The 16,214-nt window shown below is 36.9% G+C and overlaps 2 protein-coding genes across 7 annotated transcripts; one reads left to right on the top strand and one right to left on the bottom strand.

The window, feature by feature from the left end:
• Positions 1-263: 263 nt before the first annotated feature.
• LOC107786023 (pumilio homolog 5) lies at positions 264-10,838 on the top strand. Of its 6 annotated transcripts, none has more exons than XM_016607456.2 (11): positions 306-470; positions 620-658; positions 1,512-2,315; positions 2,843-4,254; positions 4,344-4,485; positions 4,607-4,714; positions 6,308-6,520; positions 6,611-6,721; positions 7,986-8,180; positions 10,163-10,346; positions 10,504-10,838. In XM_016607456.2, the coding sequence occupies exons 3-11, from the start codon at positions 1,677-1,679 to the stop codon at positions 10,524-10,526; spliced, it is 3,027 nt and encodes a 1,008-aa protein (XP_016462942.1). In that variant the 5' UTR covers positions 306-470; positions 620-658; positions 1,512-1,676; the 3' UTR covers positions 10,527-10,838. The 6 variants fall into 6 exon arrangements, with proteins under 6 accessions (XP_016462940.1, XP_016462943.1, XP_016462945.1 ...); XM_016607458.2 differs by having other exon boundaries at positions 327-470; positions 1,538-2,315; XM_016607454.2 differs by lacking the exon at positions 620-658 and having other exon boundaries at positions 264-470.
• A 441-nt stretch (positions 10,839-11,279) lies between these two features.
• On the bottom strand, positions 11,280-15,982 carry LOC107786024 (putative mitochondrial adenine nucleotide transporter BTL1). The gene is made up of 5 exons (XM_016607460.2): positions 15,413-15,982; positions 15,205-15,299; positions 14,620-14,953; positions 14,224-14,461; positions 11,280-12,167 (listed from the first exon to the last, which is right to left on the bottom strand). The coding sequence occupies exons 1-5, from the start codon at positions 15,578-15,580 to the stop codon at positions 11,911-11,913; spliced, it is 1,092 nt and encodes a 363-aa protein (XP_016462946.1). The 5' UTR covers positions 15,581-15,982; the 3' UTR covers positions 11,280-11,910.
• Between the last annotated feature and the right edge of the window lie 232 nt (positions 15,983-16,214).

Below are 16,214 nucleotides of genomic sequence, written 5' to 3'. Positions count from 1 at the left end.
TTTTAGGTTTATTCGGATTCATAGTTTTTGATATATAGTATAATATTATATAAATATAAATTTATTAAAATCTTAACAAATATGAGATTTAAACCTATAATACAGTATAATGAAGAGCATATTAAATTTAAATCCTGAATGTGTATGCGGAATAAGAAATATTAGAAATAATACTAAGTCTTATAAAAAGGGTATAAACGTCATTTAGTTTCATTTTGGACAAATTGGTACGTGTATAATAAAATAGTGGAAGAATAGAGCAAGAGAGGATTTTTCAAACCCCGTGGTGGGGTTTTACAAGCGACATTTGTAATCTAATTTTAAACAAACAAGAAAACTCTTCAATTCTTCTTCCTTCTTTCTCTCTCCTCTAAGTATAGCTCCGTGCTGCCTCTGGAATTGATCATCACGCACTGTCGGGAAGTTTTGTAGCAGACTCTCTCCTTGTGGTCGGTCAGCAGCTCCTGCAGGTCTGTAATCACTTCACTTACACTCTACTCTACACAAGTGTGTGTTGTTGGTTAGTTTACTAGGGTTCTTATGTTACAGTTTGACTCACTCTACTCCTTGTTTTTCTTGTACTCTCTCTCCCCTGCCCTGTCTTCTTTCTTCTTATCAGGATTAGCATGCGATTCTACCAGAGCCGTTGGGTCTAAAGGTTTTTGCTTTATTGAAATAGCTGTTTTTCAATTATCTTTTGATTTTTTTTTTTAATTCACCTTTGGTGACTTATAGTCGTTTTTTTGTTGTTGATATTTTGTCCAAATTGTGTGTGTATGCTTTCTTTTAGCTATTTACTCGCGTAGCTTTCCTTTTGGGTGCCAAATATCCTGCTGATACGGTATCATCGCGGAGCGTAGTAATTTGGGATAGCATCTTACAAGCAGGAACTTTTGTGCGGTTTCTAATGGGAATTATGCATTTTGTCGTAGTAATGTTTCTTATATTAGTCTCTGGTGGCATTTTTTATGGGATTGGACATTAATATGCAAAATAAAGCTTCACAATTATTCCGGGTATCATAGACCAAATACACTTCTATTTAGGCAATTAAACCATTCAGGTTCTTTAAATCACTAAAAGAGAAAAATGAAAATTTATGAATAAAATGGAATTTTATGGATAAAATGGAAAACAAAAGCTGTAAGTTTCAAAACTAACTACGGTTGTTCAAGCTTTGCTGACCACTCTTGAGAAGTTTGGAAACCTTGCACCGTCATTTATTTTTCTATTATCTAATAGGTTAACTATGTAAGGCTGGTGGACATAGGTATCAATGTTATCATCAATCATTTTCTCCTCTGGTCAAGGGTAGATTGTGAGTTCTGACCACATGGCGAATACTTAGATATAGCAAGTAAATTTTGTGTTTGTGTACTCTACTGGTCCCTAAATAAATATATCTATCCATCCCTATTTATAATAAATCTCACTGCATTTAATCTTGGAGAGAGTGAATTGTTTCCTGTTCTTTTTCTTTGACAAAAACATTTTCTTCTATTTCCCTATAGGTTATGATCTAAATCTGCCATTGCAGTTGCCAGAGATTATATGTAGCCGTCGCAGCTTAGCATCTTTTGTGTCTAGAGTCAACTCCTAATGTGATATTGATGAAAGGCTTCGGATAAAATGTCTGAAAACTTTTGTTGCTAAAATATGTTTGCTTACTCTTGAGTATGGCAACCGAGAGCCCTATGAGAATACTCGAAGACAGTAGAACAGAAAAGTGGGTTCCTTCCAAGGACATGGTCTCCTTTGTGTCCCCTAGGAATGAAGTGGCAGCTGATGAACTGGGAGTGCTTCTTAAAGGTCATAAGATTCATGGGCATAATAGAAATAAGGCTCCAAATCGTAGTGGTAGTGCGCCTCCAAGTATGGAAGGCTCATTTTCAGCCTTTGGTAACCTTGTCCATGATCAAAGCTCTGGCCGGAAATTGAGTTTGGCAAGCTTAGACAGTGCCATGCAAAACTGGCAGTCTGAAGAGCAGATACGTGCTGATCCCTCCTATTCTGCTTACTACAGCTCTAATATCAACTTGAATCCTAGGCTTCCTCCTCCTATTATTTCAAGGGAGAACATGCCCTTGGCACACCATTTTGCGGATCTGGGTGATAGCTGCCAGTTAAATTCTTCTGACAACAGTGGGGATGCATCCTTGCACGTGAGTAGAAGTTCTCTTTCAACTCATGATGAGGAGCCTGAAGATGAAAATTTACCACGAAGTGCTTTAGACGATCTGGCCCAAAGTCGTGCTTCAGGACAGCACATGGCCTCCTTTGCAGGTCAACATAAAAGTTTAGTTGACCTAATCCAGGTATTGAAGTTTAAGAATACCTTTCCCATTATGTGTATTATTTTCTTTTTCCAAGTTTCTGTTTGCATGTGTAGACTTGTCAACATCTAAGAAGTTTTACTTAATTTTTCTTAAGCGTGTATCCGCACTGATTGGCAAGCTATGATAAATACCCAGCCCGTAAAACTTCATATGTTGGAATTCTAGTTTTGTTTAATTTTCTTCTAATTTTGCATTGGATTCAACATTGAATTCTCTCCGTGATGGTCTGTGTTTTAACGAATAAAAAAAATGTGAACTTGACAATGGTTACAGTTGTGGGGCCTTCAGCTCATGAATACTGTAGTGGCTTGCTGATGTTGGGAAACAGTGATGATCTAATTGCTTGGTACACTAATCTCTAATTAGTTAGGCCTGAAATACTAGGCATGTTGCCACGACTTGTGGGTACATTGTGCTAATGAATGAGAAGATAGTATCGTTTAGACTTCTGGAGTGCTATTTTTTCATGTTCCATGCTACTTATACTGTTGACTAATTGATCACAGGAGGATTTCCCTCGCACTCCATCACCAGTTTACAATCAATCTCGGCCCTCATGTCATGTTGCTGTGGAGGAACCAACTGATTGTGATATTCAATCTATTAAACTGGACGGTCTCTCCGTTGACATTTCAAATAAACCAGGTGCAGGCGCTTGTGCGGATGTCTCAGGTGACCATGATATAGCTGTCCTCGATCAGTCTTTGGCCATTTCTCTTGAAAAAGAATCTTCTGTTGACAGTCTTGGGAGGTCTCCTTCCCCTCAGAAGGGTGAAATATCAGCTAGTGATGCACCTCTGGTGAATGAGCTCTTAGTCAGTGATGGGATAGCATCAGGTATTTCGAAGAACTTTCCAGCTCCAGAGGTTAGTAACAACAAGGATGAACAATATTTTCATGGGAGGAATGGAGTAGAACAGCAACAGCAGCAGCAGTATCACTCCCAACGACTCGCAGCTTACCAAGTTAATAGTCCACAAGTTCAAGCAAATGTTCTTGGGACTAATACACTACAGAGTAGCCTAGCAAAAGGTTATGGTCATAGCTGGTTCTCCTCAGTTGAGGTACAAGCAGTTCCTCAAGGTTCTGGCCTCACGCCTCCTCTATATGCAACAGCTGCAGCCTATATGGCTTCCGGCAACCCATACTATTCTAACTTGAGTCCACCTGGTGTATATGCCCCTCATTACAATGTAGGGGGATATGCTTTGGCTTCGCCTTCTCTTCCTCCATTTGTAGCTGGATATCCATCTCATTCTGGTCCATCTGTGCATATTAATACTGGTTCTGGACGAAGCATCAGTGGTCAAAGTGTTACGTCAGGAGAAAACATTCCACAAATTGGTGATCTGCAACATGTAACCAAGTTTTATGGGCATCATGGGTTAATGGTGCATCCTTCTTTCCCAGATCCTTTCCATATGCAGTATTTTCATCATCCTGTTGATGATTCACACGCTGCTCCTGGTCGGTATATGCGGTTTCCATCATCGGCCCTGGTTGGGCTAGAAGTTGATGCTTATGCCTCAAATATGGAGCCAAATCTCCCTTCTTATATTGCTGAACAGAATTTTAATCGTCCACCTGTTGGAAGCCTGAACTTACCAAGTCCTGGAAAAGTGATAATTCCTGGTAATAGTTATTTTGGAAGTCCATCAGGCCTGGGATTCGCACAACAGTTTCCAGCCTCGCCTCTTGGTAGTCCTGTATTGCCAGGATCCCCTATGGGTAGAAGGAGTGAAATTAAATCTACCCCTGCTTCAGGTAGAAATATTGGATTGTGTTCTGGATGGCCTGCACAAAGAGGTTCTGGTAGCTTTAATGATTCTAAAAGACATTCATTTCTCGAAGAACTGAAACAAAGCAATGCTCGAAGAATTGACCTCCCTGATATTGCAGGTCGTGTAATTGAATTCAGGTAGTATATGTTTACCATGTAGCTTGTGTAGTAAAATTTCTTTATAATCCCGAAGATGTGAAATTAAGTTAATGGTTCTTTAACCTCAGTGTTGATCAGCATGGGAGTCGGTTTATACAGCAGAAATTGGAAAAATGTAGTATTGAAGAGAAGGCATCTGTTTTCAAAGAAATTCTTCCACATGCTTCAAAACTAATGACAGATGTGTTTGGGAATTATGTCATTCAAAAGGTGTCCACTCTGGTTCTCTCTGTACTTTTACGTCTCGTCTTGACATTTTAAGATTTTCAAACCCTTGAGCCTTTGACCTTCCAGCATGTTAAACTATTGCATATCTGAATTTTGTGTCCAGTTCTTTGAGCATGGAAGTCATGAGCAAAGAAAGATGTTGGCATGTCAATTAAAAGGACAGATGCTGCCTTTAAGTTTGCAAATGTATGGTTGTCGTGTTATTCAAAAGGTATATTCTCAATTCAAGTACACAAACATAATTAGAATCAGAAGGTGGTCGTTATTCTTGCATGGCATGCAACATGTCCAGGGGGATTTCCCCAATTAATAAAATTATTGTCTTGTGAATTAGTAGAGCACAAGGCTCTTAACCTTGTGGTCGTGGGTTTGAGCCCCACGGTGGGTGTTGCAACATTTTTTCCCACGCATAGCGGGAGCTTAGTGCACCCTGTCCTTTTTTTTATGAATAAAAAATTGTTGCACTAGAGCATAAGCTTCCAAGCCTTGGCCGTTAGATTTTAAAGAGCGGTAGTCACATTTACCTATGTATATAGTCATTAATGTTTCCCCCAGGTACTTGTCAGTATTACTCAATCCTTCTAGACTTGAATCAGATCGTGCTTGCATAAATGTGGCAAAAAAATGTTGGAAACAATATTGTCCACTACATCATGTAAAAAGTAGTGCCCTCGAGCAGGCTTTTGTTGCTAATGTACTTCTGAGAAACTTGATTGAAATAGTACCTCCCCCTTCCCCCCAATAAAAAGGAGAGACTATTAAAATAGTAGCTAAATTTTTGAAGAGTTTCTCGATGTAGGATCCTTGATTTGACTTGGTGAATAGCCATGTTGAAGAATTTCTTGATATACATGCTCTCTAAGAAATATCATCTATAAATCAATAATGGTAAAGTTTAAAATTTAGCAGAATTGTTAATATATCATATTTTAGCCTTCTTACCCATTTGCACTTCATTAATGTTTTGATGATATATACTTCGATTCTTCGACCAATTTTTGACTCTTTAGATTCACTTACCTATTTGGGAAAATAGTTAAATACTAATATTTCAATATTTGGCCACAAGTAGTTGCAAATATTGAAATTTAGTATTTGAATTGTAAGGGAAATATTGAAATTCTTATTTAGAAGGTGTATTTCAAATGGAATATTGGTTTCCGCTTGCAAATCTTCTTCTTTTCAAATGAAGTTCATGTCCAAACGTAGCTTTAACTTCCACAAATATCTTTCAACATGAACTTTAGTAAGACTTTTTTTCAACTTCAACTCAAATATTGTCAAGCGCCTACGTATATTGCTAATCAACTAGATCTCGAGCTGATTCAGCCTGTATTTAAAAATGAAAGCAGATTGTAAGTAAATAAATAAATAAACAAAAAAAAAAGCAAATTGTAGTGTCCTTTTTATAGGTTATACATAATGGTCTACAATTTTGCTTAGTGCAGTTTGAGGCCATACAGTTATTTCATTATTATATAGGAGAAACAACAACAACAACAAACATAATGTAATCCCACAAATGAGGTCTGAGGACGGTAGTGTGTTCGCAGACTTTACCCTTATTTTGAGAAGGTAGAAATGTTGTTTCTGGTAGACTCTCGGCTCCATTATTGTATCGGAGAAGTGAAGATATGTTCTGCTACTGTTTTGTGTGCTCTAGTGTAGGGGTTTCTTTTTTCTTTTTTCATCCAAGTGAGAATATTTTATGCTTAAAGATGCCATGTCTTATTTTTCTCAAAAAAGAAGTCACGTGTCTTATATGATCAAAAATGAATTTTCTTGTTGTTGATGTTCTTTTTAGGCCCTAGAAGTTATCGATCTTGATCAGAAAATAGAACTTGTCCATGAACTCAATGGGCATGTACTAAGGTGTGTGCGAGATCAAAATGGAAACCATGTAATCCAAAAATGCATTGAGTGCATACCTACTGAAAAAAATAGTTTTATTATCTCCTCATTCCAAAGCCAAGTAGCTATATTGTCTACTCATCCCTATGGTTGCCGTGTAATCCAGGTAATATTAAACTACGTTGTACCATGATATATAGTTACTTTGTTTTTATATTTCAATTGACTCATCTCATTTCGTGTGAATTTTTCAAAGAGAGTATTGGAACGTTGTTCAGAAAACTCTCAAAGTCAGTGTATAGTGCATGAAATCTTGGAGTCTGCTTATGCTCTTGCTCAAGATCAGTATGGGAACTATGTCACCCAGGTTTGTATCTTTTTTCCATGTGATATGCAATAATTTTTTGTCTCATCCTCAAGTTTCGTAACTTCATGTTCTTTATATGCAACTATTTGTTTTCCAACCCTATCAAAAAGCACATAAACCAAAAGAAAGGTTAATTTGCATGTTGTAACTAAGGGCATTATCATCTTATACTGACATATTTTAAGTGTTTTGTAAATTCTTTTCTATTTATGGCTGGCTAAAGGGTGAGGCCACTAAAGCCATTTGTATCAAGACACTACCTTAGTTCTTGTTATCAAAAACATTATTGACAAATATGGAGATTTTAGTAGTTAATTCAAAGTTCTAAAATATTACACAAACTTCTACAGTTGGAAACTTGAAAAATTGAAATAATAACTTAATTCTTGTAAAGTAGATTTATTACATTCGTAATATCATGATAATGCAATGAAATAATGAAGTCATTTTGTTTAATTGAAAAGGTCAATTAATGAACACAAGGATATAATGAAATCTTTAACAATTAATTGTGACCTTTAAACAAAGATGGCAGTTTTCTTGTGGTAAATAATTTTGTATTAAATAAAAAGGTCAAATAATGAATACAAAAAAATAATGAAGTTTTTTGATAATTAACTATAATTACAATTGTAGGGTAGAAAATTCGATTAATACTTTGTGTTGGGGTTTCGTGTTTTATAAAATTGTATAGATAATATATAATTTTTAACATAAATAAAAGGTTTCAAATTGTTGGTTCTAATTTTTCCTTCTTCACGTGCATTCAATCTATTCTCTTTTTGCTCATTCTGACAATCTCATTTTTCAAATTTAACTCAATATATTTGAATGAACTGTTTCTATTTCTCAAAAACTTTGAAGAGTAAACTATAAATAAAAATATACATAAATTCTATTAAATGTTTGTAACATCTTTTTGAATTTTGGCTTTGGGCCATTGCTTTTATTGACTGGCATGTTCTTATTAATTAGACATCAATGTCATTTGATAAGAACTAAAATATAAAATCATCATTCCCCTTGGTTTTCTTGGGTGTTTGTGCTGCTGTTGTTGTCTACTATTGTTGTCAGCATGCACCATGACCCAACTGTCCCCTCCCTCCCCCCTACCTAAAAAAAATGGAAGACCGAAAAATAAATGACTCTAAACGACGTGCTAGAAATAATTTGTTTTTGGGACAGGGATGGACTGAGGGGCGCAGGTAGTATTATCATAAGAATTTTGTTCAATTGTTGTGTGAAACTGAATTTGTCGTTGCAGCATGTTCTGGAGAGGGGAAAACCACATGAAAGAAGTCGAATTATTGAAAAGTTGATCGGAAATGTTGTACAATTAAGTCAACACAAATATGCCTCAAACGTTGTTGAAAAATGTCTGGAATATGGTGATTCTGCTGAGAGGGAGCTTTTGATTGAGGAGATTCTTGCAGATTCAGAAGCAAATGACAATTTGCTGGTGAGATGATTTGAATCTTGTTTACTATTCTTTACTTTCCTTTTCACATATGCGATGCTGTAATCAACTTTTTCACATAGCAATTTCCATGAAACCTCTTTGTAAAGGACGAGGAAAGCCATGTGCCTAAACTGAGTTAAGCCAACTTCTCACTACTCACTGATGGTGATTTGCCAAAGAAATTTATGGGTCATTCCCTGCCTATTTGTGCTAACTGTTTTCTAAATCGGGCTTCAGTTGAGATGTTTTAACCTTGAATTTTGGGTCATTCCCTGCGTATTTGTACTAACTATTTTCTCAACCGGGCTTCAGTTGAGGTGTAAAACGTAGAATTCTACCATCAGATGGTAGTTTTTTGAAAACTTCAGACCGAACTCATATATCAACAATTTGCTATTTGGAGTTGGAATTATATCGTAGCTCTTTCTTTAGCCTCATCAGCTTGCAATCTTTTTCTCATTCTGTTTCACTTCAAAATAACTTTTTCCAGTTTAGACTTTGTGAGAACCTTTTAGGAGAAATAGTCAAACACATCGTAATAGGGGGAAAAGATGTTGTGCTGATTCCTGATTGAAAGGTTATCTGAAGGATGTTTCCAGTGATGGGAAATATTGAAGTTGTTCTACATAAAATGATGCCACCTTCAGAAAATCTTTTTTTGGATGGTAGACATTTTTCTTAAATTGTTCAAAGGATTCTGCCTAGGAAAGAAGCGTAAGTGCAGGTGAAAGGAGAAAGTTCATTTTGATAACAGATTCTAATGTGCATCTCAGATATTTGATTTGGGTCACTGGAATAATAGTATTCGGTGTTGACCTTTTATTGGATGGGACACTGCAGAATAGAGGATGGGTATATTTACTTATTATCTATGAATTAGTGTACTGAAAGGTAACTATCTCGGTTTCATAGATAAATTTATATAGAATCTTTGAAAAAGACTTTCTTTCATAAGAAAGAAAATACTTACTATCTTTGGGATCTGATCCTACACCGCTGCTCAAGACTTTAGTGGATCGACTCTATTACATAAGTTAATTCCTAATTTTTATCTCACATCATGAGATAAGTATTTCTTCCATCATGACATAAGTACGCAGTTATTATTGTATCGGCCCAAAACCTCGCTAATTGATCTTTACGGTGCTTCCTCTATCTCTATCAATTAAAGCCTTAATATCCATAGAAAAAAGTTGCTAGGCATTTTTATTTTTTCCTATTTTGACTTCTACTTCAATAGCCTTTAAAAGTCATAGATTAAGAAGGGGAAGAAGAAGTATAATAGCCAAATTAAGAAGAAAGCCAAAGAAGAAGAGGGAATGAATGGAAACAGGATAACTCGAATAAATTGTTAGTTGAGAAGGGAAAAGACCTTTTCTCAATATGTTGAGGATCCTATACATCAATTGTTGCAAGTTTGTACATTTTTTTGTTTTCAAAAGGAAAGCATACGAGTTTTGGTTATCTTAATGGTCCAGCTATGAAACGGTGCTAAACTAGCCATGGCCACCTGTCGTGATGTTGTGGGATGCATTTCATGGTCACAGCTCTTAGCTTGTCCACCATCTCATCATCTATGGGTTTCTCTTGCTCTGCTTGTTTGTAGTACAATCTACCCACCATGGAAAGAGGTGGTTTAAAAGTAGTGAAGCTAATTGCCAACTGAAAGTAGCTTGGAAGAGATCATGAACTGCACAACTAATTGTACTTCCAGGAAGACGGAAGCTTTAGACTCTAGGGGTCTCACCCTTGTCACTTGGGTTGGTCCTCCAAGACCGAGATAGTAATGGATTTATTGACCTTTAGACTAATTTGGGTAGGAAGTGGTCTCAACGGTATGTTTAGCATTTTGTGTGGCACTATTATCCTTTTTCTCACTTTTCTATATGGTGAATGTAAAGTGTTTATATTTTCAAAATAATGACAAATGATTTCTTGCGTAAATTGACATATTCACTGGGCAATTTTGGCTCTTGTTGTAGTCGATGATGAAGGACCAATTTGCGAATTATGTGGTCCAGAAGATTCTCGAGATTAGCAACGATAAGCACCGTGAAATTCTGCTCAGTCGAATCAGAGTTCATCTTCATGCTTTGAAGAAATACACCTACGGAAAACACATAGTGGCTCGATTTGAACAGCTCTCTGAGCAGCTGTCTGATGAAGGTGTGTAGAGTTTAAGTGCTCTGCTTTATTTTGCACAGCTGCAAGTTGTTATTATTTGATGCAGCTGTTGTGTTTGATTATCTATGACATGTTTTGAAGAATTTTAGTGTTTTGACCTATGAATACATGTTTGCACATTCTACCATTTGTCATGCAGATATTGGAACATGTGAACCCTAGATTGTTGAACAAAATTGTCAGTTTTATACTCGTTTGGTGGATGGTAGAATTGTTTCCAGCAGCTTGACTGTTGATTGTCCAGTAAGCAGCAGTATGAGAGTGCCTGTCTGGCCTTTAGTAGGGGTCACCTGTGCTTACTGCTTAAGCTCATTGATTGTCCAGGCACGAAGATAGTGTGTTGTTTTATTTGCCAACTGTATCCAAGAATGTAGATATCTTGAATAATCAAGCATGTATTCTGGGAGAAATATTTTGTGCACGCCAAATTTAGTTGACAAGATTTGCTTGCTTTGGACGTGGCTTTCTACAAAATATGCTCAAAAGCAATTCAGGGCATTGTTGCCAATCAAAAACAACAATCTTACGCATTTTATAAATCGCTCAGTTAAATATGCATATATGAGAGCTGGAAACGGAGCAACCAGTTAACTTGGGTCACCATCTCAGCATGACCCATTATATATTTGACATGATCTTCCATGGCTCTTCTATTTCAAATTAAATGTTTTAGTTTAATTTTTCAAATGATTAAAGAATGAGAAAGATTACTTATAGTTGAGAAGGCTGGTGAGATCCTTTGTAAACTCTTTAAACTTTGCAACTTAAAACAGATTTGTATAAAAGAAGGCTAGCCTAATGTCCAATAAAATCATTAGGCGTATTATATATTTTTAAATGCTCCTTTGTAAGAAAGCTAGCATTTTGGTGAGACGGTCAAAAATGGAAAGTATACACTCACTCCTTAAGAATTCCTTTCAAGAAGAAAATCATCGTAATGTGATATTCCCGTCTCATTAATTTATCAACAAGTTTCTACCAAGTAAAGTACTCTGCACCATTACACAACTTATGCGTGCCGTATAGAGCATCAACCAAATGAACATAAAGAAAAATAGAAAAACATGAACACTGCAGAGCATCAACCAAGTACACCAAAATCAGAAGCCCCCGTTGTCCCCATTATCAACATGTAGGAGAATAAAACAAACTTTGGCCCATTTGCTTCTCCAAACTTGACTGCCCTTGCCATGATATGCTTAAGAGTGTTTATCTGGTCAAACCAAGTAGTACCACAACACTGACCCTTGAGAAACAAGTACTCGAAGAAATTACAAAGGCAAAAGCCTGTAATTCTTGCAGTAATCATAAATGCATGTTCTGTCGTTTACAGAAATGTTAAAGAAATTTCTTAGTGCACACGGAAGAGTGGGGAAGATGGCAAACAAAAATTCTGGATGCACAGCTATAATGAATCTCATGATGACAGACACCACGGTTGACCCATCCTACCATCGCCAGCTTCCAGCTTGAGTACGTTACAGTAGTCAAATCATTGTACACATGGGAGGGTGGAAATACGATTTCATTTCTTGTGCTACTATGTCTACTGTAACACATGACGTCTATCAGCAAGCAATATGTCTTTCCAAGCTTCATAGAACATCCAAGTAATGCCTGATGATGGCATTACTTTTAGGCAACTCGCACCCCAGCCTCTATAAAGGCCTAACAAACCCTCATCCCTAATGACTTCTGAAAGTGCTGCCACCATGTGAGGTGGACATTTACCATGCAAAGCACCCACCATTAGCCGCTTTCTTGCCACCTCCAATGGGTAACTGATAGTGCTAGCTGTTAAACCTGATCAACCATAACATTAACTCTTTAAGAAATGCATGGTAATCTTACAACTGGCTACAGTAAGATAGCATAAAAGCAGATAGAGTCTCATCAAGGTTAAAAAGGCATACCATAATGAACAGCAGATATTCCCAAATAAAATCACATCCCTATTTGCAGTCCAAGGAGCTTTAAAAGTGGGCAATACTTTATTGGATTTCATATTCGAATAAACCTCGTAATCGTAAGAAAGTGGGCTTTTTAGTTATGGGCCTAGCAAAAGAAAAATTGGTATAGGATTCTATAGGATTTGGAACAAATGTATAACAAGAATTCTTGGAATTCCTTGGGGATTCTTGATTGGTGCTGAGCTAACTATAGCGCAACCCAATTTTTATTTTTTACTTTTTTTTTTTGAACAAGATCGAAGTTGCGGTATTTATTTCACTCAAGATTGGGTCTCTTTACCAGGTGTTCTACCCGTGGCCCAAAGAATAAAATATCATATACTAACATATAAAAGCTTGAGGTCAATAATGATGAAGTCCTTTGACTTGCCTCGTGAAGTCCAAAATTTTAACTTTATTTTAGGAAATCAAATATATCAAAGATTTATTATGTCTGCTTATTTAATATACGGGATCTATCAGAACTGATATCATTTTCCTCCATCCAAATAGAAACCACGCTCCAATAACAAGATCACAATCTTTATCTCTATCGGCTCCATCCTATAGGAATTTTCTAATTTACTTATCTTGTTTTGTGTTGACCACTATCGATGTGATTATATCAATGGTGTGCATTTGCTGTTTTAGGAAAGAACTTCATGTTTTATTCCTTTGGTTTAGCCAAATGCACATAGATTTGTTACACCAAAATATTTCTGGATATTTCGTAAAGATCCCGTTATATCCCTACTCGCTGGACCATCTCATCATCAGAGGGGTTCCCCCCTTCAGCAACATTATGGCAATCACACTTAAATCAATTGCTCAGCAACACCACAACCAATTGCTCATTCATAATTACACTTGCGTCTAATATTTGTCTTACAACAGCAAAACCATTTTGCACGTAAGTTCAACCATAATCCTTCTTAGTGTCCTTGCTAATCTTATAGACAATCACCACCAGAATGATTGGTTAAAATAATACTTAAATGTACGATGCTCCGCCTTCGTTCGGAATCTGTATAACAAATGTCCTTTCTCCTTTGCAATTACACTTGCGTCTAATATTTGTCTTCTACCAGCAAAAGCATTTCACGTGTAAGATAAACCATATCCCTTCTTAGTCACCTCGCTAGCGCCTCTATTATAATCTTATAGACACTCCCCAGCAGAATGATTTATCAAAAAAATACTTAAATGTATGATGCTCCTCCTTTGGTCAGAATCTGTACAATGAATGTCCTTTATCCTCTCTGCAGCAATGTTACTTTTTTGTCCTGGTATTGCTCTTTTGATCTCGTGCACCGAAGGAGAAAAGCATCACAGGCTTGTTTCAGTCTTTCCCCTTTTTCTTCCAGTATACTACAAAAACATTACATCTTTGTTCTGGTGTTGTTCTTTTGACCAGCGTGATACATAAGAAGGGCCTTAAACGCAAAATCCAGTAATTGTGATAGAGAATTATCAATTCAAGCATCACAGCACCTGCATACTTTATGGACCTTAGATAGCAGGAATTTGCTGCATCAGCAAATTAATTTTTTTTAGGACAATTTGTTAACATTTCCCATTATGATTATCTGGTTTTGAGTCGTAAACTTTCGCAAGTCCAATGGACCAACTCTACTACAATCTTGAACTGCTACTGGAACAGTTCAACAGCCACCTGTAATTTCCAAGTCAGCACTTCCAGATTTTAAGTTGATCATGATACACAAATCTTCGGGGAAACAAGGACTTAGGCTAGGAGTAAAGGTGTTTTTTAAGCAATGATCTAAATGTCCCTAGAGTTGACAATTAGAAGTTTCAGCTCAGCCCTTTTTTATCACAAAATGGCAGATCACTATTAAGTTCAAGCAAATCTGAACCAAAGAGAGCTACTGTGTTTGATTCGAGATTCTTACCCGAGAAAGCTCCAATAAGAAGCATCTCTGCACGGCTTAGAGATTTTTTCTTCTGTGCTTGGCAATATGATTTCTTCATTGTCTCGTACATGAAATAGTAACAAGTGCTATATGGGAGCATGCCAATTATTGTTGGCCCAAGTCCAGCATACAAGCCTCCAATTCCACCCTCCTTGTAAATCTTGTGAACTGCAATGCATAGACTGGGGTAGACCTCAGGATTCACAGTCAGCCGATCCTGTGAAGATCAGCACCAAAATGTCAGATCGTTTTTTCTTTCCACAAGCTCATAAGTCATAACAAGCACAATAACTTAATGATACAACTATGAAGATCATCATTAACACTCTGAAAAGCAAAGCTATTTTCCCCACTGAAAAGATCTCTAGTCAATACCTTCAGCACTTCAAGCGGATGACATGCAAGTGTGCCTGCAACTCCAGCAGCAGCACCAGCAACAGCAACTGGCGACAGCCATGAGAGAGAAAAGCTCATGCTAGCATTACCAATCTGTAGCTTGGGGTTGCCAGTATTGATCCATTTCTCTTGTGCCGAATTCATTGCTCGCTTGACACACTCAAATGTAGCAAGTTCAATTGCCTGTGTAGGAATTATCCGTAACATGTTGATTGTGTTACCAGCCCACAGCCCTTTCCAACCCTGCTGCTCAATAACCTGAATAAAACTTGTACCAATGTTTTTGGACCCAACACCGACTACCATTCTTGTCCTGCATGTTTTAAATAACAAAATGAGGTAACATAACCTACTGAATTGTAAGAGCCAGCTGAAAGGAAATAAAAATTCATCCAAGTCAAAAGTTCATATCCTATACGAGGAGCTTTTATATCTTAATTAAGTTATCTTACCAAAATTCACTATGGAAATTACATAATCCAGATGATGGAATAGATATAACTCCTCAGAAATGGAAATCAATTAGTAACTATCAGTTTTAAACTTCATGGTAAATCTTACAACCTGATGGTTTCAAGAGGAGCTAGAACGGCCTTGGTCATCGCCCCAGCCAAAGCACCACTGAGAAATTCACCGACTTCTCTAGTCCTGGTAAAATTCTGCAGAAATGAATGCATTTCCGCCAACTACATTGTTAAGCCAAGGTTCACGGACGAAATGTAAAGTAACATTAGAGGCCTGAATGGTCCAATCAGAATGAAAATGAACTTACGGTAAAGGCTCGACCCACGTCAGGGAACTTGAGTTGAAGGTTAATTTGATGGTGCATGAGATCCTTGGTAGGAGAAAGGTCCAACTCCTTGGGTACAATCATGACACCACGATATACATCTCCGACGATACAGTAACTCTTCTTCTGCGATTGGGATTCCGCAGCCATATTTCTGTCAACTCCAAAAGGGAAACGCTAAAATATTAGTAGGTAGTGATTGTTCGAGCTGTGACTTTCGCCGCATTTGGAATACTATTCCTGAATTCAAGCATGTGTATCTCATTCGGAGAAAAACAAGACAAAAGAGGATAGATCGTCGAAAAGGATAAAACGTGTTTGTTGAGACTGGGAATGGGACCAATGTTTTTTTAGCATTTGGCCGATGGGACGGACTACGGAGAGGGAGATTTTTCTTTTGACTGGAATTTACGTTTCTCCCTCCACGAAGCACTTGGTTTGGCGATATTGGGATATTACTAGGGTTTCTTCGATGTGCTCACCTGATCTTTTCCGGTCTATGGGCCCCCGCCTAAACCTCCCGCCCATACCAAAAGTAGTCTGTTTGGCCGTGCTTTTAAATTACCGGAATTTTCTTAAAATATACTTTTGGCTAATCAATTTTAAAATATTTTTAAGTATCAATTACTATTTGACCAGACTTTTAAAAAGTACTTCTAAGTATTTTTTTCAATAGTACTTTTCAAAAAAATATTTTTGAAAATAAGTTATTTTAAAAAAATTCACAAAAATATTTTTATTTTTACTCAAAAGTATTTTTTCTACTAAAAACTTGGCCAAACAC

This window comes from Nicotiana tabacum, chromosome 4 (genome assembly GCF_000715075.1).
Source record: "Nicotiana tabacum cultivar K326 chromosome 4, ASM71507v2, whole genome shotgun sequence".
In the NCBI taxonomy this organism is placed as follows: Eukaryota; Viridiplantae; Streptophyta; class Magnoliopsida; order Solanales; family Solanaceae; genus Nicotiana; species Nicotiana tabacum.
The sequence above is the reverse complement of the archived record's forward strand: the minus strand, read 5'-3'. Positions and strand labels throughout refer to the sequence as shown.

Coding starts and splice junctions, on each gene's coding strand:
- LOC107786024 (XM_016607460.2), bottom strand. CDS start 15,580: ATGGCTGCGGAATCCCAATCGCAGAAGAAGAGTTACTGTATCGTCGGA. Junction 15,300..15,412: donor ACGTGGGTCGAGCCTTTACC/GTAAGTTCATTT, acceptor TCATTTCTGCAG/AATTTTACCAGGACTAGAGA. Junction 14,954..15,204: donor GCTCCTCTTGAAACCATCAG/GTTGTAAGATTT, acceptor TAAAACATGCAG/GACAAGAATGGTAGTCGGTG.
- LOC107786023 (XM_016607454.2), top strand. CDS start 1,677: ATGGCAACCGAGAGCCCTATGAGAATACTCGAAGACAGTAGAACAGAA. Junction 4,486..4,606: donor GGAATTATGTCATTCAAAAG/GTGTCCACTCTG, acceptor TTTTGTGTCCAG/TTCTTTGAGCATGGAAGTCA. Junction 8,181..10,162: donor AAGCAAATGACAATTTGCTG/GTGAGATGATTT, acceptor CTCTTGTTGTAG/TCGATGATGAAGGACCAATT.